Raw genomic sequence first — 26,822 nt, forward strand, 5'->3', positions numbered from 1 at the left:
TTACTGTTAACGTCATTTGGCAAGAATTTTTACCGTGATAAGCCATGAAGATACCTCCATTACCACCCTGATAAATATTGAATGAAAGTACACAAAGTGACATTTATAATATGATGTGAAATTAGATGTATACACCAATTAATAGATTTATTCTCCACCCCCCTATTTCATAGATATATGACCATGGAGATTTAATACATGTATACATGGTAAAACTCAGACTAATACGAGGGTCGTAATACACCTTATTGTTATTTGTCCGCCATTACTGGACATCACAATAGTTCCTGTAAAATTTTAACGTCATATAAAAAGAAAATATCTAACACCACAATGAGAAAATGATTGTTTTATGACGTCAAAAGTTCAAGAGTGACAGATTTCGAAATAACAATACGGTGTATATTATTATACACCTAATCGCTATTACAGTATTTGTTCACCATTACTGGACATCACAAAGGATCCCTTAAAGTTTTGACGTCATAATTCTAAATACCTGTCGCAATAATTGAAAATTAAATGTAATTGTTGTATGACCTCAATATTTAAGTGGTGCAGATTTCCAATATTGATAAGCTGTATGACAAATAACGGTAAAAATGACGTCAACAGAAATTTTTATTGCATGACTTCATTAAAATTACACCAATGTCTTTCATTTAGACAAGTAAAAAAATAGACTGATTTTAAATTTTATTTTCTTCAAAAATGTATTAACATTAATTATTTGAGACCTCTGACAATCAGGAAAAGGATGTTTTGATGAAACATTATAAATTTTAACCAATTTGATGCAAAAAGTAGCTGAAAATGACTGTTTTATGTCTGTAGGTATGTAGGTAAAGGGTATTCCGACCCTCTAGTATGAGGAGTAAATTCTCAGGATAAAGTTTCAGTTGAGTTTTTTTTAATATCCTGATTCGAATTGAAACATATTCATTTTATGGTGAGAGGTTTGTAAAATATAAAACCTGTTTTTTTTTATCCCAATTAAAATTGATCACCAAAAAAGGAAAATGCTATTGCAAGCATAGATTACAGATCAGATATATATGCCCTTTAGTCTTCTATACATGTGTTAAAAAAATTCAATGTATGCCCCTTTTATCCAACACACATGATAGCAGTGGCATACAAATTTTTTTAAATGCATGTAGACGATACGATAAACAGATATATCTGACGTGTACTCACTGCTGTAGTCCTGTCCATATGGGTGCAAGCAATGCATGGTGTACTTATATTGTTTAGACAACTTATACATGTTATGATGTATCTCTACCCTACCACGCAATCACCACTTCAGGTGTTGGTTCACTTATATTTTTACAAGTTGTACCTCTGTCAGATTACACTGTACATATTAAAGCATTACTCTAGAACTAACCCTGTTTGGATATGACAAATAGTTTTATTAATATTATTTTATAGATGGACAGTGTTCATACAAAGGTAGATCCTATCAAACTGGTGAAAAGTGGCTTGATGGCTGTGATTATGAATGCGTTTGTCAGGATGGAAACACTGGAAAATATGCATGTACAAATAGGTGTGTATGAAGTTACAGGAAAAAAACATTTCAAAATATACAAAAAGTACTGTAATCGGGCTTGTATAGTTTGCACCCCCTTCTCCCCACGAAATTTCAGGTTCAAAACCATTTGTAACTGTTAAAAAGGGTCTGATGAAAATGCGGTAATTTCAAATCGTGCACAGTCATTTATTGTATTTTCTTGGAAAAACCTGTTTTCCATCATCAAAATAAGCTGAAACTGCTTGTAAATGATTCTAGAACACTTCACGATTTTTAAAATAAGTCTTAATGTGTTTATATGCCCACTTACAATATCCACCTACGATAGTAAAGGGGCATTATGTTTTCTGCTCTGATCGTTTTTCTGTCCATTCTTTCGTTCGTTCTTCTGTCTGTCCCGCTCCAGGTTAAAGTTATAGGTCAAGGTAGTTTTTGATATACTGTGGATTCATTTATTTTCGTGGGTATCAATTTTCGTGGATTGCTGAAAACTTGCATATTCGTAGATATTTGATTTGGTGGTTTTGCCAATTTCTGTATAAACGCCTATTGAAAAGATATTATTCGTTGTACATTTGAATTCGTGGGTCATCTGTTCCCACGAAACCCACGAAAATTGGTATCCAACGAATAATAATTCATCCCAATTTCACGGTTTAATGAACATAGAAAATGCTAGTACAAGTGGGGCATTCCTGTACTATGGACACATTCTTGGTAATTTTTAATTTCTAGTTCATCATTTCACGATTTATCATGCTGAGGTTATATGCAGTCCAAACAAAATCTGACAACACATCCCACTTAATATAACTTATACTGAAGCTAACAAGAATAAACTTAAACATTAACATTTTTTTCAGGTGTCCATTGTACTATAACTTGCCAAAGGACTGCACACTAGTGAAAAAGAATGGTGAATGTTGTCAGCAACCTGTATGTAACTTTCATCAAACTATTTCTAAAACTGAGAGTACGGGAAAAGGGAGAACAACTAATGGAATAGGTATTTAACTTTCATCATACTATCATGAATCTTCATGAATATATCCAAAACTGAGAGTATGAGTAAATCTAGAACAATTTAAATTTATATATATACAATGTATCTTCTAATTTTCAATTGAAATCTTTATTGTCATTTAACCCTCCATTTCATAGCATTGTTAAGCAACATACAATGTAACCATGATAACATGTAAACAAACAATATCAACAAGATCGTCCATGAAAAATAAATTTGATTGAAATCATAGACAATAAACTCAATTTACACTCAGGAACTGATCATGATATTGACTAACATCATAAATGCAGCATTAAGTCATGTTGTTAAAATATGAAAAACTAAAGGAAACAACATTCTCACAATTTTGTGAAACTGGCGACATGATTTTTTTGACTTTTTAACAGTGCAATTTCAATTAATTTGTAAATTGCTTTGCAGTCAAAAAGTGAATGCTGTAGTTTACAAGACATTTAGTAGTAATTAATAGCTTTAATTATACAATTATGACTTTGTGTTTGTAGATGTATGTGTTTACAAAGGGAAGCAATATTTCCAGAGACAAACATGGCGAGATGGATGTGACGAGATATGTATGTGTACTAACTCATCCAAGGGTTTATATCAGTGCGAATCAATGTAAGTGGTTATCTTTGTTCCAATTCATTCATATAGGTATAAGCAGATGAGGTATGAGTGCCAATCAGACAACTCTCCATCCAAGTCACAATTTGTGAAAGTAAACCATATACATGAACATTGTAATTTATTATCCCCCCTGCATAGAAACGTAGGTTGTGGTACATAGAAATCACTGTCTGTCAAGGCAAATCCTGTATGATTACAAAAAACAACACGGATACAAACAACAAGTAAATTGAGCAACATCGTACAGAATATGTGTAAACAGTTGTGTTAGAGAAGGGAAGACAGATTGGGCTGCGTTTTAGTGGCATCTGTCATGTCCATTGTGACGTCAACAAAATCAAGTTTAAGAGAAAACAAACTATGTATGTAGTCATTTGTGACATATATATTCAAAATGGTCAGCAAAGTCATGATGACAGTCGTAACATTCAAAGATTGAACAGTTCAAATACAATATTGCTGAATCAAACGATTAATTTTTTCAGATGTCCTAAATATAACAGTATTCCCTCGAACTGTCACATGACCACAGCACCAGGGGAGTGCTGTGCTAAACCTGCATGTGAATTCCATCAGCAGCATGGTAGTTTTACTGGGCAAGGCTCAATCAGTGGCACTGGTGTTGGTTTGTACAATTTATTTCATTGTTTTAAGTTTGTGTAGAACCAGATATTTGACACTTCTTGTTGAATGTAGTGTTTGTAATCAGGTACATTTGACTGTTGTGTGGGATGTCATAATTTAAGAAACTGAGTATTTTTTATCCTGATAAAATTATTAAGTCTCCCAAACAAAGTTTGGAGACATATTGTTTTTGCACAGTTTTTATTATTTTTATTATTCTTTTTCTTTTCCTTTTCCTTTTCCTTTTTCTTTTTCTTTTTCTTCTTTTCGCCACTTTAAAAAAATGAACTTATCCGCAGCGTTTCTCCAAAACCACTTGTCAGATTAACTTAGGGTTTCATGAAATGTTAGACTAACATGTCTAGGTGAGCCACCAATCGTTCGTTTGAGCATTGGGGTCTATGAAGGGGTATTTTTTTGGGGGGGCGAAAGAAGGGAGGGGTTTATAATAGAATCCTATGGGATTTTATTTTTGAAAATTTTCAAATGAATATAACTTGAAAACTTTAAGCGACAAACACACACAGTCTTCAGAAATGATCATAGGACAGTCAAACAAATCACATGAAATAAAGAGGGAATCCCTGGGGGTCATCCCCACCCCCTTGAATTTGAAAATATGCTATTATCTTGTTAACGGTCCAAATCCCCACCCTAAACCATATATATTCCTAATTGGGAAGATAAAACAAATTTAATGATGTAAAAGCGAAGTTCCTGGTGGTCGCCCCCACCCCGTTCAATTTGAGAATGTGCTATTATCTTGTAAACGGTCCAGATCCCCACTCCTAAACCATATAAATTCTTGTAGGGGACAAAAAAACAAATCAAATGAAATTTAAGGGAAGTCCCTGTGGGTCGCTCCCACCCCTTTTCAATTTGAGAATGGGCTATTATCTTGTAAACGGTCCAGATCCCCACCCCTAAACCATATAAATTCTTGTAGGGGACAATAAAACATATCAAATGAAATTGAAGGGAAGTCCCTTGGGGTCGCCCCCACCCCATTCAATTTGAAAATGTGCTATTATGTTGTAAACGGTTCAGATCCCCACCAGTAAACCATATATATTCTTGTAGGGGACAATAAAACAAATGAAATAAAATAAAAGGGAAGTCCCTAGGAGGTCACCCCACCCCGTCTTGTTTGAAAACTTGTTAACGGTCAAGATCTCCACCCCTAAACCATATATATTCTTGTATGGGACAAATAAACAAATCAAATGAATATGGGAGCTTTGTTTGGAAGACTTCGTAACAGCACCCTGTTACAATTACTTCTTGTTAACATTGTACTTAAACTTCATTAAGGGTTTCTTTGACAATGACCTTTTTTGTTACAATGAAAATATCTGTAAACAACAATAATTACAAATATATGTTTTTCCATATTAAAAATAAAATTTCTGTTACATGTGGATTGAACATTAGCTGCGTGACAGAAAAACCAAGCAATTATAATTTAAATCCTTATTTAAATACATCATGCAAAAAATCATTGGCAATGCCGAATGGTCCTTCACATAGAAATTATGCCTTACTAAAAAAAGGGTTTTGTTTAAAAGGTTTAGTCACTTTTAGATACACGAAGATGGCATAGATAAACATATATATAAATAAGAAGATGTTATATGAGTGTTGATTAAATTAAAAAAATATAATGAAGTATCTAGAGAATTATTAATTAATTGCATACAAGTATTCATCAAATATTATCAAATCTCATGCCAAAGACTTAAAGGGTGTTCCATTTAAATCTACATATGACCCAGGAAAGTCACTTCGAAATCTCAACTATTGGAAGGTGTAAGATACATTTTTGTACAGTAAATATTGCCTCAAAAGGAGTTAACCCAATTTTAAAAGTGCCTCCCTTTGTACCATGCAATTTATATGGAAATTGTAACTAAATACAATATAAAATATATTAAAATTGTATATTTTTGTGACAGGTTTCAGGCCAACGACACAGAAGCCATGTGTAGATGTTGTCAATACATGTTCACAGTATGGTAAAGATGTGTGTACTACATACAGTGGCTGGGCCGGGGACAACTGTAGAAAGTTCTGTAACTTATGTGGTAAATAGATAAAGTAAAGAGTCTGACATTGTAACGGTAAAAACATTAAATTTAATTTATTTAACTGGTGAAGGAATTTAATTCCTAATGAATTTTGTATGTAATGGCAACACATCATTTATATATTGAGGAGGTACTATCTACAGTTTTTCTGTCAGAATACTTCTGTTTATCTAAAACTTAGTTTAACAATTAGGATGTAATGATTGCAATAAAATAGGAATAATCATATTATATTTTTTGATACTTGTCTATAACTATTTTTTAGACATATTTATTGACTTTATTTCTGTGTTTATATTTTAATATTTTTATGTTTTAATCAATTTTCATCTATTTTATTTTATTTATTTTTTTATGTTATCACATCTTATACACAGTATTTTATATGCATGTTTTTAAATTCTCTATTAGCCAAATATATTCCTCTATTTTTAGGGGGACAACCAGTTGCAGGCCAAAATGGTAAGTAAAATTCAAAACAGGATGCCAAAAAAAAACAGCTCTTGTGTTATATGAAATAATAAAATATGCCCAAGCTGTGATAGTAAGAGGCATTACATTATCTGGTCTGAATTCATTTGTCTGTCTTGTAACAGATGACAGTTTTGTTCAAAAGTAGTTAATCGTGAAGTTGTGGTCAAATCACTTTGAAATTTAGTTCACACATGCATTGTGAGGTGATCTTTTGAAATGATATACTAAATTATGGATTAACCTGGATTTCAGAAATCGATACATAGGTTTTCTGTTTCCGTTGTCAACAATGTATTAGTCTGTGATAAGGTCATTTTATGGGAAATCACTAGTGATAGGTCAATGATAGTTTGTATTTCTTTTCGATGAAGATTATTTAGCCCTCTTGGTGTCTATTGACATGGAATCATTTGTATAATTTACATGTTAAGTTTATGATCAGATCAGTTCTTAAATTGAACCACTTATGTTCAGTCAATGATATTTGGTTTGTATGCTAGTAATTATTAACTAAGTTTTTGTGAAGTCACCAATCAATGAGCTGTATGGGGATGCTTATTATGAGCAATAGATAACTAGATTATTTGTAAATGATTGCAAGATCTGACATAATTCATTTGACCTTAACCTTATTTGCATGGTTCATTGGTCAGCATTCAATTTTGGTAATAAGGTTCGTATTTCAGATTTCTATCAGCAGTTAATCTACTATATTTCATGTATAGAATGAGTGTGAGATATACATGTCCATATGATTGGTTTTTTCTGACCTTGATTCCATGGTAACGGTTCATTAATCAGTTTTAAAGGAAAGTCTCTCAAATACAATGAAAAAGAGGTCATCTTTATTTGTTTTATAGAATGTTTGATTGTAAAGTGCACATGTCTATCTGATAATGTTACTTACAAACTTTAACTGCATATTCAATCATAGTCAGTATAGTCCGTGAAAGTTTTAGTGTTTGAACTAATGTATAAACTATCCCACCATACCGAAAAATATGCTTTGGAGTGAGTATTAAGGCATCTGTAGGACACCACATTAAAACTAAACGCCAAACTATGGAATATCTACAATGTTTAATATAACTAGCTTGTGTAACTAAGATGTATATATTCATGCATGTAGATATTTTAGAAATAAAAACACTTTCACTGGATAATGTGTCAAACAAAGCCTCATTATTAAGATATGTAGATGTACATTTAATGGTTAAAATTCTCACATTTATCAGATACCTGCTTGTACCAAGGAAAGGATTATCGTCAAGGTCAAACATGGTCTGTTGGATGTCACACTTATTGTACATGTGAGAATGCTGTGTATGGGTACTACAGGTGTACAGACATGTAAGTTTAACCCCACCACATGTTTTGCGTCAGTCCTAAGTTGGGAGCCTCCGGCCTTTATTAGTCTTGTATGGTTTTTTTTTTAAATTTTAGTTCATTTATATTTTTTTTTAGTTTAGTATGCCTTCAATTTTTACTAAACATGTACACACTTCGTATAAATAAGGAAGACGTTTTTATTTTGCAGAAATGAAGTTTTTGGCAAAATTTAATTTGTAGAATCCATATACTAGTTCATACTTTCTACAATGAAAGGAAACTGGATTGCACATTATAATACAAATAAAAGCTTCAACCTTTAGCATTGATGTATGAAATTTATTTCGTTTTAAATATATACTAATTTCATTCTCATATCTAAAGTAAAAAACTTTTGTAGATGTCCAAAATACAACAATATGCCAAATGGATGCCAGGAAGTAAGACGTAATGGGGAGTGTTGTCCCATCATGGAATGTGATAGTGGATCTTTTGTCACGTCTACAACCAATCTAAAGTCCATAGGAAACGGAGGATTAATACATGTGTTACGGCCATCCGGATCAATGCAGTATGTGCTACCAACAGGTCTGACCGGGACAACTCCAGTCCCTGGTACAGGAGGAACAGGCTTTGTAGCACCAAGATTACGTAAGTCGATAAAAAATAGTATCATTTCTGAATTAAGACAGATGATAACCAGTAGAGTATAATTATAGAATGGTGAAATTTAAGGTAGAAAAGCAATATAAAAATTGTCACTATGAAAAAGATACAAATTATAGTTGAGTCAGTAATTCTTTCTATTATATCGTGTAAAACTAGGAAGGTTGTTTGTGAAAAAATGTAAGGTGGAATTGAAAATAACTTTGATTTACCCTACTACTTGTAAAACTGAAGGTAATCAATAAAACCATGTAAAATTAACAGAAGGAATTTAGTAAAGATCATTTATATATAAATTTTACCAAGAATTTTAGATATTAAAAATTGAAATGTCGAGAGTGGATAAATATCATATTGCACGAGATGGGGTGGAATCTGTTTTTATAACAAACACAAATTGATGTGAAGGATAGGCATGCACATTATTAAGAGAATGTAATTACTTGTTGACAAGTCCCTATGCTAAAGAATAGTTGATTCAGTATCCTTTTCTGATTACAGCTGGATGTTTATACAAAGGACAACTATATGTACAGGATCAAGCATGGGAAGATGGCTGTGATTTCTCCTGTTTATGTACTAATGCAGTGACTGCCACATATGCTTGTAGACTCAAGTAAGATTTTTATTCAATTATTTACAACTGCTTTTCTGTCTTTCAATAAGCTTTGTTTGATATAAGCAAGTTTCTGGTTAATTCACAATGATACAAGTATTCAGTTATATCATTGTAGTAGTGCTCTATATTTATATATATTATTTTTTCTATAATCATTACCATTCTGGAGGATGAGAATATGGTGTATAATATACAGTGTAAATTGCCTAATATGACAACTGAATATTCCAACATTCTGCTTTAACCAAAAAATATTTATAGTTCCAAAATATACCTATCCTTTCAGAAAAAAACTGAGCATTCCGACACCCTGCTTAATCCGACATTTTTTTCTAGTTCCCCAGTGTGTCAATGTGTCAGACTAGACAAGTTACACTGTATATACAACTCCTCCAATCTTTTCATTAGTGTTTTGGGTCTTTTAAATTGTCTTCTTGCCATATTAGTATATTTGTTGGGATAGATATGCATGCTTGAGAAACAAGCCCTCAATTTTAGAATTCATTCATAACGGTACATTTTTGTTTTATTCAAAATTATAAGTAAATTTTGTTTTCTACAAGGATCATCAGTCCCCAACTTTCATTTGATACCTTAAATTTTACTAAAATATATGCTACATAGTTTAATCTATATTATAGGTGCCCTACTTATGGATCCATCCCAGCTTCATGTCACATGGAAACAGATCCTAATGAACCCTGCTGTAAGGCACCTGTTTGTGCGTATGATCCATTCACAGGACAGACTTTTGTTCCTATCCCACAGTTCCAGCCAGCAGTAACAGGAAATGGACAAGTTAAACCTCCATCAATTGGAGATTTGTTGAACCACACAATAGATGCTGGATCTGTTACTCTGTATCCGACTGGTTTAACTCCCTTACCACCAACTGCAGCTACTGGTATATCAGGTGGTATTGGTAAGTCGTTGTCAAGTAAATCAATTATATTATTTAAATTTTCTTTAAAGATATTAGGATGCACTTGTTTTCTTTCCTATGATACAGTGTAAAATATTTTGCCTGTCAACACCCACTTTTCTTTTCTAATAAGACTTCAACAGCTCTTGATTTGCCATTTACCAAAATTAAAGCAGATTCTAGATTTCCTCTCTTTCAATTTGAGACCCATATAAAACCAATGCAAATATAAGGTAAAAGTGACTGAGTCAGCCTTTTCCTGAAATTTTTAAAACTCAAATATCTTGAAATTTACAGAAAAGGAGGTCCATATCTATAAAAGTACCCCCCAGTATTGTTTAATTGATTTCGCAGCAAATTTTTTGTAACAAACCAAAATTGCAATGTGATCAGTGGTTTTTATCAACAAATTTCTACTCTCCACCAGACCACCAGGGGCGTGTTTTATTGGTCTCTTCTGTACATCTCCAGAATATCTTCTGGTGAAGAGTCCAAAAAAATGAATCTGGACCTCTTCTGGAGATATTCTACAGAAGATCAATAAAATGAAAATGCAATTTGCCGTCGAATATAGCAGGTTTTTTGTTAAGTTGGACGACATAAATTAGGTTTGTGATTTTTTTTTAGAAAATTAAGATACGTCCAGTAGACATGACTGTATACGTGTGCTATGTTCGTTACCGTGATTTTCTTTAAGCTTTCCTTTAACTCAATTTTGCTAAACAAATCAGGCTTAACCCCCTACTATTTGATTTTTAAGAATAATCTCAAACTGCACAAGAATTCGTCAATGTAAAAAAAAATGTTTGTCTGGAATATGACTGATCAAAAAAAGGAATTCTTAATTTTCTTATTCAAAAGTAACCGAACTGGATTATTTTTGTAAACATAATAGATATCAGAAAGTTCTCAAAATTATTTCTCTGGTGGTCCTTGAAGAAAATCTTCTGGTCCTAACTGTTATTTGTAATGCAAAATGTTGATGGTCAAGACCTTCGGACTACCACTTTTCAAAAACTTTCATTCTATATGGATATATATGTAATTATACAACGTATACTAATACCATCGGCGTTTCTTAGACTTTTTTTTGATAAATCAGTTGTTTGTGTACTGCTTGTTACTTCAGTCTTGGAGAACAAGATTTATTTCAGTACTAGTGGCAACTAGCTTTGAACAAACTTTCAGTTATTGGAAATACTCTTAGTTCGATGCTTTGAGTCTATTGTTTTAATGTTAGTTGGCCGGTTTCTTTTGTTCGTCTCGTACCGATCTTTTGAGTCCCGCCACATTCTGTATGTATGTGACTGTCCAAAGTCAGCCGCATGTAAGTCAGTGGTTGTCTTGTTACTTATAATGTTTTTCGTTCACTTTATTTTGTACATTAATAAGGCCGTTAGTTTTTACCATTGAATTGTTTTACATTTGTTATTTCGGGGTCTTTTATAACCCACTATGTGGTATGGGCTTTCCTTATTGTTGAAAGCCGTATGGTGTTCTATGGCTGTTAATTTTAGTATCATTTGGTCTCTTGTGAAGAGTTGGCTCATAAACAATAACAAATGGAAGTTTTTTAACGACCTTGACTGGCTATACAGCCCTTACATGGTCGGTCATTGGCAGTCATACCACATCTTCATTTTTATATCAACCCCTGCCATATTCTTTGTGAACCTGTTCAAAGTCAGGAGCCTGTAGTTTAGTGGTTGTCGTTGGTTCATGTCTCAACTCATTTTTGATATTTTGTAAATTGTTTTGTGTTGTATAATTAGGCCGTGTTTTATCGTTTAAATTGTTTCACACTTTTCATGGCCTTTTATAAACAGCTTTACAGTATCGGGTTTTGTCATTGTTGAAGGCATTACGGTTGCCTATAATTGCTAACATCAAGTTCATATAACATTAGCAATCATATCACATCTCTTCGGGTTTTAAAAAAAAAATTATATACCCGTGTTTTCCTGACCTATAGTTGTTAATGTCTGTGTCATTTTGGTCTCTTGTGGACAGTTGTCTCATTGGCAATCATACCACATCTTTTTTATATGAAATATTTGTCACTGGGCGTTAAAAATTAGCTTCAATTTAAACTTGTGTTAAAATAAGAGAAAACCATCTGATATTTATATATTTGTTGGGATGGGGGACAGTAGGATTTTGTATATGAATATGGTTGCCTGGTGAAGCTAAATAATAGGCATGATAAGCGACAAATTTAAACAAAAAATTATGCCCTCTTTCCTTCTTTATTCCTCATCTATAGATTTAAACGGACTACTAGCCCAATCATTAGTCAGTGTTGAAAGAAGCGTTAAACACCAATGAGCAAAATCCCTTCCCTACAATTTCAAATAGTTGTTCCTCAACTGTTATTGTCCGTGTAGTTCTTATATTCATCCAACTTATCGTCCTACAGAGATGTCCTACCAAGGCTGTCATACTATAAAAACGTTTATAACACAGCTCACTTTCTAATATATCTTCATTCTAATTTCATAAATTTATTAATGTCATTTAGACCAAACGACGCCATGTTTGTTTTGTGCCTCTGCCGTCTAAACCACCTATTTAAAAGAAGAGGTGGAAGAGAGCCAGAAGATCTTCTCAATGCAAAAAAATAAAAATAGACCTCTTCTGGCTCACTACCGAAGAACAAAAAAACACGCCCCAGTTGACAAAATCTACTGGTCTTGACTATCCGGATCAGTGCTAATTACAACCCCTGCTCAAGGCACAGAGTTTATTAAATGTTTATGTAAATTTTGATATGAAATGAATGAACAATTATTACAAAAGGAACTTATTGCCAACAAATTTTCATCCATTTGCTGATATTTACAGGATATTGTCTATATAAGGGAAGACGATATACACAAGCAGAAACTTGGGATGAGGGTTGTGACTTTACTTGTGTGTGTGCTGATTCTAGAACTGGTTACTACAAATGTGTAGAGAAGTAAATATAATTTATCAGACAATAATCCACTTTTGCAATGAGTAACATCACAAGAACATATTACGTTTACACAAAACATAAAATATATAACTTTTCTGTAATAGCATATTAGTTTTCTGAAGACACTCTGGTATAAACTTTGCTCAATACAGGTCACTGTGAAATGTAATATATATATATATAGAATAATGGCATTTTTCTTTTTATACGACTGCAGAAATCATTTTTTTTTGTCGTATTTTGATATCACGTCGTAAGCGTCGTCAGAAGACATATTGTTTCCGGATAATAACTTAAGTATAAGTAAATAGAAATCAATAAAATATTAACACAATGTTAATAATTACAAAAGGAAGTTTGGGATTGATATTGAGGTCTATGGTCCCAACGGTTTAGAAATTAGAGGCCCAAAGGGGCCCAAAACAAGTATTTATCTAGTTTCAGGACAATAAGTTGTGTATAAGTATTTCAATTGCTCTGATATTGTACCACAATGTTTATACCATTAAGAAGAAGGTTGGGATTTATTTTAAGGGTTATGGGGCAAACAGCCTAGGAATTAAGGGCCAAAATCAAGCATTTTTGTAGTTTCTGGCAATAACTTATGTATAACTATATAGATCTCTCTGACATTGTACCACAAGGTTCCATATACTGAAGGGAAGGCTTGGATTCATATCCCTGAACATTTAGGAATAAGGGGCCAAAAAGAGGTATTTTTCAAGTTGACAGATAATAACTTGTGTTTAAGGGGGCTCGCGTGTCTATATCATTTTTTTTATTTAATATAGGATTTCGCTATATTTTTCTATAAATGAACTTTATCTTATACTTAATAGAAAAATGAAATAAAAAAATGGGGTCACCGTTCATTTACGCTCACAATCTGCCTTCAAAGAAGCAATCATTTTTGTTAACGTCCTTTTTTTCTGTTAAACTAATAGGAGAAATAGTGGAAATATCGAAATAAAAAAAAGAACAAAATTACAGACATCGCTTAAATTTTACTATTATTTAGTTTATGTACAGCTTATTCGAAAACAACAATAAAAAATATAGGTCACCGATGAGTTAAAAAAGACATTTCAATTTTAATGCCAATAAATGACATTTTTGCACCAAAGGGAGATAATTTGGAGCTTTTTCAATGATATCTACATTTTAAAAGTCACCTGGGGCCAACACGAATTGATTTTTTGGAATGATTTTTGTATCATATGATAAAGTAACAACTACTCAAGGTAATGATCAAAATTGGTAATGAAAAATAAATGTTTAATTTTTTTCCTGAAAATCTTATACTCGCGAGCCTCCTTAAGTGTATGGATCTCTCTGAAATTATACTTCAAGCTTTCTTACAGGAAAGGCTGGAACTGAGTTTGGGGTTCTTGCTAAAAAAAGGGAGGGAATGGTTCAAAAAGTGAGGGGCCAAAAAAGTGGCCCAAATAAGCATTTTTGTAGTCTTCAGTCAATAACTTGTGTTTAAGTGTATAAATATCTCTGAAATTATACCACAAGTTTCCATACCACAAAGGGATGGTTATGGGGGCTATTGGTCAAATCATTAAGCTATTAGGGGCAAAAAAGGGGGAAAACAAGGGTTTTCTGGTTAAAGGACAATTAAGACAATTTAGGCAGTGTAAGGGTGGTTATCCAATAAAAATTTAAAGAATACTGGTATATATATGTTTGATTACTTGATTACCTCTCTTAAAATTTTTATCATTTCATATTTCAGAAATTAAAACTAATTTTCTTTAAATATTTTTTTTCGAGGGGATTAATATTCAACAGCACAAAAGCAAAACAAAAATTTTAAGTTCATTAGATCATATTCATTCTGTGTCAGAAACCTTTGCTGAGTCAACTTTTTAATCACAATCCAAACTCTGAGCTGTATCAAGGTTGATTGTTGTGTCCATACTTGCCCCAATTGTTCAGGGTTCGACCTCTGCTGTCGTATAAAGCTGTGCCCTATGGAGCATCTGGTTGATAATTGTTTTTGATAATGGTTTTATCAGCAAGATTATCTAGGAAAACTTACATGGGTGAGCTGATAAATTTAATACAAAAAAGAAATACAAAATTACATGCAGTACCTAGAAAAAAACATCTTTTTTAACATACTAAACAATGTGTATCATTTTATGCCAAAATCATGCACACTTGATTGATTGAGTGATGAAAAGTGTGACATTATTGTATTGTTACATGACATCATTGCCTAATATTTTCAAGTATCAGATATTATCTGTGTTCTAAAATATTATTTATAGACAGTATGATCAAAGTGGAAATGTACAAATTGGAGACAAATTAAATTTTATTAAGGAATTGTTTTTTTCATACTTAAACATGTTAAAAACCATTTATAGTTTTTGACACATATAATTTGAACACTGTATGGACACTTGATTAGAATGAATAAATCATGATATGATGTATTTTTCAGATGTGTTCACTTTGGTAACTTGCCACAACCTTATTGCTTCTTATTAAAGGATCCCTCTAATCCTTGCTGTAAAATACCCAAATGTGAATTCCCTATAAACTTTGTCACTCAGATTGGAATAATATCAACGGCTAAACCAGCTACAGGTAGGCTTTAACTTGTTAACACATTAATATAAATAGCTTCAGTAGGCCTCTTAACATAAATGTGTTTCTAAGGGCCATCTGAAGACCACCTCTGCGTACAGGAATTTCTTAATGCACTGAAGACCCATTGGTGACCTTCCGAATTTGTCTGCTCTGTGGTCAAGGTTGTTGTCTCTTTGACATATTCCCCATTTCCATTCTCAATTTTAGTTCGGTGAAATAGACGTCACACTAAACTGTGAAACATATAAATAAACCAACATTTACAAAATATTCAAGACTAATAAAGGCCAGAGGCTCCTGACTTGGGACAGGCACATAAATGTGACAGGGTTGAACATGTTTTGTGAGATCTCAACCCTGTTCCTATTCCTCTAGCCAATGTAGAATAAACAAAAAGACAGCAATATGCACAGTAAAACTTGTATGTCACTCTTTTAACATGGAAGATTAGACTGAAATTCTGAATGTCTCTGTGCAAAGGGCATTCTCAAGTGCAGGGGGTCATGGGTTCCAAGCCAGTCCAGGTCAAAACAGACTTTGAAATTGGTATGTGCGGTTTCTTCTATAAGCGGAAGGCATTAAGGTAGTCAGAATAATATGTCCGGGTATAGTGGTATGTCTTCCTTGTGGTCAGACTGGTTGGCTGGTAGTCAGAATAATATGTCCGGGTATGGTGGTATGTCTTCCTTGTGGTCTGTTACATTGTGAACTAGCATGTCGATCTAATCCAAGGCAGGGTCTATATTCATACATGTATTACAGTTACATATTTTCCTTAATATTCATATAGATTTGCTGCTGAACCTTACGCAGCCATTTGTCATCATCATCTATTCCAAGGGATATGATTCTAGTGTATATTAACATCCTGCATACTGTACATTCATTAGTATTTGTTAGATACCAATTTTCATGGTTTTTGTAAGTACAGGTTAACCACGAGTTTAAATTTTCAAGGAATTAGATATTTTAATTGGCTTGTATCATGTGTATGCAGACTTGGCAAAACCACAAAATTAAATATCCATGAAAATGTCAGTTTTCTCAATCCACAAATATTGATATACAAAAAATACATCAATCCACAGTAGTCCAACATGAGTGTCTTTGACATAAGTTTTATAAGAATGACATTTTTTGTAATAGATTACTGTGAGTATGGTGGTGTCAAGTATACCCAAGGTCAGTCCTGGTACGATGGCTGTAGTTATAGATGTACATGTGAGAATGCTCTCGGTGGTGTGTACAGGTGTATGCAGAGGTACGTCACTAAAGTAAAGATAGAACAACCTCACTGTACTCGTGGTATAGTGTTTTCCTTGAGTACGGGAGGTTGTTGGTTGAAACAATCTCAACCAGGACAAATCAGAGGCTTTGAAATTGGTATCTGCTAGCACACAGCAAAGAATCTGAGTCGAGTTCGTGTCCTGAATATGCATTTTAATTTTTTAAATGTCGCGCCATATCTCAAAAACGATTTATGATTTTTGCGTAAAACTTTACACATGACTTTGTTATATTAATCTAAAGATCTGTATACTTTTTGGTGATGACTCAAAATTTCATTTTTGAGTTATTGAGTATTTTGTAAAAAGGGGGGAGGTTTTTTTTACATGTTGTGCCGTATCTCAGAAACAAATTTATGATTATTGCTTAAAACTTTACACACTTCTTTGTTATATTAATCTAAAGATCTGTATTTTTTAGTTTTGATTTAAAATTTTATTTTTATTGATATTTAGTTTTTTGTAAAAAAAAAAAAACAGGGTTGGGGGTTTCACATGTCCCGCCGTGTCTCAAAAACAATAAATGGTTATTGCTTAAAACTTTCTCAGAAACTATTTATGATTATTGCAAAAAACTTACACACAAGACGTCGGGCGTATCATGCGCTCATGGCGCAGCTGTTTATTAAACATTAAAATCTGGTTCAGTATTATCCTTTTTATATTCCATTTTTTTTTATGCCCCACCTACAATAGTGGAGGGGCATTATGTTTCCTGGTCTGTGCATCCATCCGTTCATTCGTCTGTTCATTCGTCCATGCGTCCGTCCGTGTATCTGCTCTAGGTTAAAGGTCTTGGTCAAGGTAGAATTTGATGAAGTTAAAGTCCAATCAACTTGAAACTTAGTACACATGTTCCCTATGATATGATCTTTCTAATTTTAATGCCAAATTAGATTTTTTACCCAATTTTATGGTCCATTGAACATGGAAAATGATAGTGTGCGTGGGGCATCTGTGTACTTTGGACACGTTCTTGTTTTAATATATCATGTATATATTGACAATTTCAGCTATCATAATACTTTAAAAAATTAACTTAATTATTTCCCCATGAGTTTAATTTTGACTTCCAATATAGTCCTGTTCTATTTCCAACATATATAACCCTTGATTTCAGATGTCCAACCTACCAGAATATCAACCCCAACTGTAAATTTGTTCCTGATCCAAATGATCCATCATGTTGTCAGATGCCACAATGTGGACCTATTGGGAATGTGACAGTTTCTACAGGGACAGGAAAAGTACCTACCCCTGCACCTTCTGGTGTATACCAAGGGGTAGATCATGGAATAGCAGGCAAGATAATACAACTTCTCTATATCTATGACAAATAAACCCTTCCATACCCATTTTTTAAAACAATTTGACCAATGTCTGGTTGCGGATGATCTCATAAGATGATTGGATGAGTTTAGGGACATAGTTCACTGAATTAATCAAAATGTTTTAACATTGCTAATGAAATTAACAACCTTGTGGAATGTTGGAGGTACTCAATCATCAGAGAAACAGATTCTTACAAAGTTACAGGCTCTGACTTTATAATTTGATAATTCAACAATCTCATTTGGATAAATCTGATAATCCACTAGTACCAATGTAAATAAACTCATACCAGGATAAGAATCTTTATTTTCAGATATGCAAAATAAGTAGTTTCAAAATATTGTTTTGAAATTAAACTATTGATTTTCTATAAACACAGGACCCTTTAAAGAATATAATGTAGGTAATTTTATTACCTATAAAAAACATAACATACTGATTCACAACTGGATGAAAAATTAAAACGAAAAAAGATTCTCCTTCAAAAAAGTTTCAATAAATTTCTAAATGAAATAAATGATACCATTTATTTTGCTGCAATATTTGAATTACTTGTCTGTTCATTAGTCTTTCTATTTTTGGTATTGATTTGTAGGGAAGTGTACATACAAAGGCCGACAGTATACACAAGGACAGCAGTGGGCAGTTGGATGTGATTTTAACTGTGAATGTAAAGATGCCTCCAGAGGTTACTATGAATGTACAGACATGTAAGCATACTTAATACATACACATTAGGTAAAGGTGAAGGTTGGCGACTGTTTGATTGTTAAGACCTACTGTTTGCGTTTGTCCTAAGTCATGAACCTGTTGGTCAGTGGCTGTCGTTTGTTGTGGTGGTCCTAAAGTGTCTCTCGTTTGTATATGATTAGACTGTTGGTTTTCTTGTTTGAATTGCTAAACACTTGTTATTTTTTGGGTCTTTTATAGCTTGCGGTTTGGTGTGAGCAAAGGTTCAGAGTTGAAGGTCGTACTTTGACCTATAATTTATTACTTTTTTGTTGATTGTGACTTGGATTGAGAGTTGTCTCATTAGAAAAAGAGGTATTAAAGTTGACCTGTAGCTGTCAACAACCTCATCCTTTGGTCTTTAATGGAAAGTTGTCCCATTAGCAATCATACCATATCTCCTTAATTTCATAGGTGGTGAATATACATAAGGCATTAAACTAGAAAAGCTTGGACAAAAACCATATTGAAGATTCAGGGATTATTATGTGCATGTATTACTGAAATTGATGTCAACAGGCAAATATTTATAGTACATCAATGGAAATGTTCGTTTGTTGCTGTTCATTATTTTACTAGATGCATGGAAGTCTCTATAGTATTTGTGAATAAATAGCTCACATTCTACTGCAAGGTCCTAGATGTTATTCAGTATTGTCTCGTTAACAGCCAACAAGCATGTGTGAGAAAAATGTTTTTTTTTTTCAATTGTTGTTGTGTTGTTTGAATTAGTTGCAGTTTCATTTTAACCCACATTTCTATTCATTGTATTTATTCATATGAAAATAATGACTGATGGATATATAGTTATATTTTTTTTATTACAGAATGTTAAACCATTGATAATTTCTTCTGTTGACAGGTGTCCTCGTTACAACAATGTTCCACCACAATGTAAACTGGTAACTGACTTCACTAATCCCTGTTGTAAGAAACCAGATTGTGACTTTACAGCTACAACAGCAAGTATCACTGGGAACCAGACCAAATCACCAAATCCTATACCAACACTCACACCCGATATGCGTATGCAATTTAAATTGTTAATCAAATTTTATTTTTATAAGGATCATTAATGGGTTTTTTTTTTCTTAAATATCTATTCTTGAGCTGTACAAAAAAAATTACAAGAAGTATTATGCTCCATTCTGTTGAGCCTATAAAGTTTTTTTTAGCTCCGAGGCCTCTTTGGGCTTAAATCATGTCTCAGTTTTAAATGACACATCTTAGCAGTCTGACAATTTGCAAAGCAAGTAATGAAATTTTACTCAAATTAATGTTGAAATCTCTAAAGTTGCAGTCAGCAGTCAAATTATATTAAAGGTTGGCAATGTTGCCTATTCACTGTTTCTTAGGGCAACTGTTGTTTAATATTTGGAGTGCCTTTGAATGAAGATCCGTTTAATAGAGATACACAGGCTTTTTTTTTTATATTTTACTTCTTAGCATAACACTAATGTCCAGGATTTATTTTGTGTCTTAGAATGTTTTTTTTTTCATTTTTCTTTTTACTTTGTCTTAGAATGCTCTTTTTTCATTTGTTTTACATCTTTAAGGCTTGGTTAGTTTAGAATTGCCCAGCTGACATTTTCATTAAAATTGTTTATTGGAAGGAAGATCCCTCTATTTTCTATTTTCAATTGGCCTCTAAAACAAATCTAAATTCATTTTAAAATATATAAGTGGCCCTGAAAAGTCTGTTTAGTCTATGAAGATCCTTCTTGGCACTATAGCCAAATTAATGTTCAGAAATAAATCTGTTGCCATTTTGTCTACACACACTAGTAATTGCATTTTGATAGAAAATATTTCTTGTACAAATGACAATTGAAGAAGACTATTGATCAATAAACACAATTTTTGATCACTGGAGATTATTCATCATTCCCAGTATTTTAATGAAAGTAATCTTAACTATTTCATGTAGCTTCAAACAATATTGTTTTACGCAATAAAATTATGTATTATAAATGAAGATATATTTATCGATGTATTAAAAGTATAATGATATAAATTAGATTCATTTGAAAATGCAGTGTTGCTACGATATGAAATATCTTATCACGGTAGAAATGAAGTCAATATTAAAAATTTATACATATTTTGTTGAAGATGTGAAAGCTTTTTTTATATTTTTTGCAGAATATTGTTCCTACAGAGGAGCTAAGTACATCCAAAGTCAGACTTGGGTAGATGGTTGTACGTACAGATGTAGATGTGATGATTCTTCTAGAGGAGTTTATACATGTAGTGAAAGGTACAAACACTTCATTGAAGTCCACAAAAGTTACAATGACTGTCAATATGATTACAAAAATGATATAATCATGAGTATATGTAGAAAATAAGAAGTCGTTGTATAATTGCCAACAAGTGACCAAATGACACAGACGTTAAGAGTAATATGGTCATTGTACAGGCCTTCAACAACGAGCAAAGCCCTTACCTCATATTTGATTTGTATTGATTAAAAGCTGATAGCACACTAAAATTCACTGTCAATTGTACTTCTTCAGGTTTTTTTTTTGGTTTTCCTCTGTTTCTTTTACCTTCAGATGGAGTCTATTTCAGTCTATTTTCTATTACTACAGAGGACAATGATCTACTGTAAAGCAAATAGAATCTGATATAGAGAAGATACATATGCCATTTTATATCTTTTGTTTGGAAAAATAATAAATTGATTTAAGGTGATGAACAAAAATCAAAATGTATTTTGAATTAGCAATCTTTAATCATAATTAATTTATTTACATTCAAGACAACAATTACAAACAATTATTTGTTTATATGCTGTATGAACTTGATCTAAATCCACTTATTTTTTTGCCAATTTATTTTATTTTTGTTTATAGGTGTCCAACATACCCAGTGAGTTCAGCAGATTGTAAGATGGTATCTGATCCTAAAGATCCCTGTTGTCTGGTACCCCAGTGTCCACCTCCTACTGGTGCCCCTAACCAGATTCCTACCTTGGCTCCAGGCAAGATCAGTGGAAATATCAACATCCCAACACCAAAGCCAGGTTCATCTGTATCCCCTCCATTACTCAGTATGTATAGATTATCGGGTTTTCAACATATCAATATCGTAAAATATCTGCCGCAAGCCAGAATGTGAACCTTTTTGAGTGCACGCATGGAACAATCTAAAAATCTTCACATTGTGACGAACGGCTGATATGTAACGATTTCTATATGAAGAAAACCGGATTATCTGGTTATCTTTCTATTACTGTTCATTCCCCGCCTAAAGACAGTTTTACGCTTGATGAAAGTAACCTTCACAAAGTCTCCTCAGACATTGTTACATCAGTGATGACTTCTATATGACATTGTGACGTGGCTAATAATGCATGGTTTCATCGCAAAGCTGTGATATGAGAACTTTGGAGTGACTGAGCAGAGTGATATAGGGGAAGGGAAGGACGATAAGAACAGTTATAGCACCTCAAAAAGAATATTGTATTCTTATTCAAGACAATCCCAAAAGCAGCGTTTCCGCTAGCAGTCGCCATTTTCGCAATTGCGAAAAAATAATATCTGTGGCGATTAAAATTCGTCATTGGCGAAAGAATTTGGTGAAATAAATTTATACAACTATTTATTTTCAACCATCTTGTTTGTTTACTTTTTTCAGGTTTCTCTGACTTGACCTGACTGGACAATACTCGGAGTTCACCTTGAAGATTTTGACAGAAAATCAATAATCATATGCTGATTGCATTTTATAGCTATCGACAACAAAGGACTAATAAATAAAGGCGTTGATTGTATTGTTTGACAAAAGGATATGGTTAAATGGCGTCCTTCACATGTGACATAAAGGATTTATTAACCACTTTGCGACGCAAAGATTATGACGACAAATGTTCAAAAGCAAGAAAAATCTCTAATTTAAAACTTTATCCTTTGACTTTGATATAGATAATTGATTTGAGTGTGTACTTTAAAGTTGTTTCAGTGACACGCATGTTTCAAGCATAGCTTTACTTCTCAACTTTTACATTTACAAATAATGTTCTTCTCTTTAAAAGTAAAGTGTTTATTCATTACAATGTAGACTAAGATAAGTTTGAGAGAATAATCATTGACAACAATGGGGGCAAACTCATCTTATTTAGGAGGGTGTAGAAAAAAAAGGAAAATTTTAAACGAAAAACATATATATGTTTTAATACTTGGCGAAAAAAATAATAGAGGCGAAAAAATATATTGTTTCGGCGAAAGAAATACTTGACCCAGGGGGAACCCTGCAATAGCTATCAATACGTTATCTTAATTCACGTTATAAACATAATAAAACATGTGCAATAATTGTAGATAATAGTTGATTTTGCAAAAGAGACAGAGTTTCTTTTTTTTTTTTGTCTCATCGAAAAGGTGATAGCACTGAAATATAATAAACATCCTTGAGTTTCTATACCATTGATGGTCACTCTATTGTTTTTTCTCAGGCAGCATCAATGACATAGTTCAATGATTTCATACATGTTGTACAGAAGTTCTACTAACTGAGATACTATCACAAACAAAAGAAGAAAAATCAATAAATAATTTTAGAAAATAGCTATAGAGATAAAATCCTTTATCAGGTGACACCATCTTTTTCAGCAGTACATGTAGAAGTAATGAAATTGTCATCTTGGATCTAAGTTTGAAAATTTATTTAGTTAGTATTCAAAAAAGAATAAAAGCAATATTAAAACTATCTTTCTTGATAATCTTAACTAGGATTAAAATTTGACTTTACATTCAGTGACACAATTTCTTTACATGTTTGAGTTAAATTGACATTTTGAATCTTCCAGCCTTCTGTTTGTACAAGAGTAAACAATACAAACAAGGAGAAAAATGGATGGATGGTTGTGATTATTCTTGTGAATGTACCGATGCTTCTGCTGGCAAATATGTCTGTAATGAAAGGTATATATCTATATAATATAGAGAAAAGTGGCAGTGATACATGCCGGCTCATTTATACAATATCTGGAGTGGTCTTCATTCCACCGCATCAACTGTGATAGATATATAACGATGATACGTACACATATACATGTTCAACATTTAACACAAAACTTCATTACATTTTAAAGTTGAACATGCATGAAATATTTGCCTCTGGATGTTAATCAAACAGCCATCAATCATTTTTACATTTTAAAGAGTCAAAAACCAATTGAACAATCAAACAAGAAAATACATCTTTATATTAACATACAGTCTTCAACTATAGAAAAAATATATATACAATGTCAGCTTAAAATATCCTGAAATAAGGCAAGTTTTAAAAAAACATTTGAGGGTAAACGTTTTAGGGAATATGTCAAATTGGAGTGATTACCATGATTTTGCGGTTTGTTTGAACAGGTCATTGTGTGCATGGTGGTGTCATATGGACACATATTCTTGCTTCTTCATACAAATCAACAAATAAATATAAATGGTGAAGAAGAAAAAAATCATAATAAATTAAAACTCAATGAAATGTAATATATCTTGATTTAAACAGAAAAATGACTGTATTTTCAGATGTACAAGGTACACCAATATTCCAGCTAATTGTTTCTTGGTGAAGGATGCCTCAAATCCATGTTGTAAGAAACCCCAATGTACCAACAACACACCAACACCAGGGCCGTATGGTCCAACTTTATCTCCTCCACTTAATCCTAATACACCAACTCCAGCACCAAGCTTAAAAGGTGAGATATGTCACGATGACTTCTATATAATTCACCTGTAACTTGTAATGATAACTTCTATTATTCATGGACAATTTTTCAGTCTATTTTGTTCTTCTATGAATTCATTGTTAATTGTTTTAAGTAAATGGGAGTATATTGTTTTACCTCTGTCTGTCTGTCCATCCCATAAATATTTTTCTTTGCATCTTTCTCAGGAACTACATCACAAGGATTTCTGAAATTTGGTTTCTGGGTTTTTGTAAGTCAGTTATACTGTATGATGGGTTTTCAGATTCATCACTCAACAACTTCCTGTTTGAAGAGCACTTTTATCATTTTAGCCAAGTTGAAAATATTCATCACAATACCATGTGATGTGATTTCAGATTCATCACTTAACATCTTGGATGGACTCCTGCCCCCTTTTTCAAAACTCAAATGCATATATGTATTTCCATAAATCTCATAAGTTTGCAAGAATTCTTTTAATGACTGTTTGTATACAGGCAGGAATTGACTTTTTAAAAATGTTGCTGTGTAATTTGAAAGAGATAAATTGAATGTGTCTACACACATGACATTTTTATATGTGTAGTTCCTGCAAGTTTGCCGCAAGTTTGCAACAAACAACTGCCACAAGCTTGCAGCGAACAACTGCCGCAAGCTTAAGGCAAATCTAATTTGCATAATTATGTTTGCAGCAAGTTTGCCGCAACATTCATTTGCATGGTAAAATGGTTGCGGCGAGTTTGCTGCAAGTGTTTGCCGTAGGGATTATTTTTCCGTACGGGTTCCTGTTTGAAGAGCATTTTTATCATTTTAAACATAATAGCCAAGTTGAAAATATTCATCACATTTTTTAAAGGGCTACATTACAAGACTTTCTGAAATTTGGTTTCATGGTTTATATAAGTCAGTAATACCATGTGATGTGATTTCAGATTCATCACTTAACAACTTCCTGTTAACCATCAAGTTCTTGGGTGGGGGTATCATCAGTGAGCAGTAGCTATACTGACTTGTTTATGCATATTGCATTTCATGGTTCTGCTGACCTCTGCATACAAGCCAATGGAAAATTTGTTATTTGTCGAATAATTAATTTTATGATATACCTAGCCTGTACCAATGAAAATCCATGAAAATTGGTATCCATCCATGAAAATTCATGACTCCACAATATTGCCTATTTGATCTTTCAGATAAGTGTGTATACAGAGGTGTAGCTTACTCTCAGGGCCAGCAATGGTTTGATGACTGTAGTCTGAAGTGTGTATGTGAAGATGGTCCTGCAGGACTCTACAGATGTAGTGAAAGGTAATCATTGCTGTCAAAATATAAACTCATAGAAAAACATCAATTATTTGAAGACATGTTATTTGATCTTACGTTCACATTTCTATATTTGATTGTTTTTTCTTTCAATTTGAACTTTCTTGGAACCCAAAGATTCCATTCTTATCTTGGAATATGAATTGATCAACCTGAAAATGGCATTGTTTATAGAACAAATAGATGTGAAATGTAATTTCATGAATATGATCTATTTAACTAGAGTAAAATTAAGTAAAATAAATTCTAATGCAACAATCACAACCAATGATTTGTTTATATGGATATGATATTAGATAGTAATTCTATATCAGTCATTCTGTATTTTGAGTTATTTTTTTTATTACAGATGTGCGAAGTATACTGGACTACCAGCTACATGTACATTAATACCAGATCCACAAGACCCCATCTGTTGTCAAGCACCTAAATGTACATACACCAATGGTACCGGCTTTGCCACAGCACCGCCAGGTGTCATTTCTGGAGGTATCGTTACACCAACACCACAACCATATCAACAACCAACACCATACCCAGGATACACTGGACCAACCTCAGCTCCAACACTGGCTCCAACGTATAAAGGTAAATTGTCACGTCTTATTAATCTATATTTATTACATTTAGAATAAGTTATGCTATAATCTGAAAACAATATCATTAGTTACATTTGTATACCCCTGCTGTGACTTCTGAGTGAGGATATACAGGTTAACAACTTGTCAGTTGAGGGAATATTAAAGCTTCCCTTCCCTTAGCATGGTATATACTATATGATATTTGTCACATTAAATGCACATTTAGTCATAAAAGAATATTTTTGCTATGATCATACTATGGTTGTTTACTTTTACAACTTGTGACTTGGATTAAGAGATATCTCATGACACTCATATCACATCTTCTTATATCTATATTATACACTTGATTTTTTCTTTTATCCAGTGACAAACATTTTTTGCATATTCAGAACAAATACAAATTAAGA

At 32.8% G+C, this 26,822-nt stretch overlaps 1 protein-coding gene across 1 annotated transcript in view; it reads left to right on the plus strand.

The window, feature by feature from the left end:
• Positions 1–26,822, plus strand: part of LOC139522652 (uncharacterized) — a 117,518-nt gene that overhangs the window by 11,796 nt on the left and 78,900 nt on the right. Inside the window, exons 9-30 of the mRNA XM_071316119.1 lie at positions 1,435–1,552; positions 2,401–2,543; positions 3,068–3,182; positions 3,677–3,816; positions 5,768–5,896; positions 6,335–6,361; positions 7,609–7,723; positions 8,103–8,353; positions 8,870–8,984; positions 9,629–9,909; positions 12,751–12,865; positions 15,318–15,463; positions 16,613–16,727; positions 17,873–18,089; positions 18,673–18,794; positions 19,676–19,839; positions 20,956–21,070; positions 21,669–21,865; positions 23,624–23,738; positions 24,345–24,517; positions 25,702–25,816; positions 26,181–26,419. Of these exons, the coding sequence (XP_071172220.1) occupies positions 1,435–1,552; positions 2,401–2,543; positions 3,068–3,182; positions 3,677–3,816; positions 5,768–5,896; positions 6,335–6,361; positions 7,609–7,723; positions 8,103–8,353; positions 8,870–8,984; positions 9,629–9,909; positions 12,751–12,865; positions 15,318–15,463; positions 16,613–16,727; positions 17,873–18,089; positions 18,673–18,794; positions 19,676–19,839; positions 20,956–21,070; positions 21,669–21,865; positions 23,624–23,738; positions 24,345–24,517; positions 25,702–25,816; positions 26,181–26,419 (3,267 nt within the window). The remainder of the gene's footprint in view (positions 1–1,434; positions 1,553–2,400; positions 2,544–3,067; positions 3,183–3,676; positions 3,817–5,767; positions 5,897–6,334; positions 6,362–7,608; positions 7,724–8,102; positions 8,354–8,869; positions 8,985–9,628; positions 9,910–12,750; positions 12,866–15,317; positions 15,464–16,612; positions 16,728–17,872; positions 18,090–18,672; positions 18,795–19,675; positions 19,840–20,955; positions 21,071–21,668; positions 21,866–23,623; positions 23,739–24,344; positions 24,518–25,701; positions 25,817–26,180; positions 26,420–26,822) is intronic.

Source organism: Mytilus edulis, chromosome 5 (genome assembly GCF_963676685.1).
Source record: "Mytilus edulis chromosome 5, xbMytEdul2.2, whole genome shotgun sequence".
NCBI lineage: Eukaryota > Metazoa > Mollusca > Bivalvia > Mytilida > Mytilidae > Mytilus > Mytilus edulis.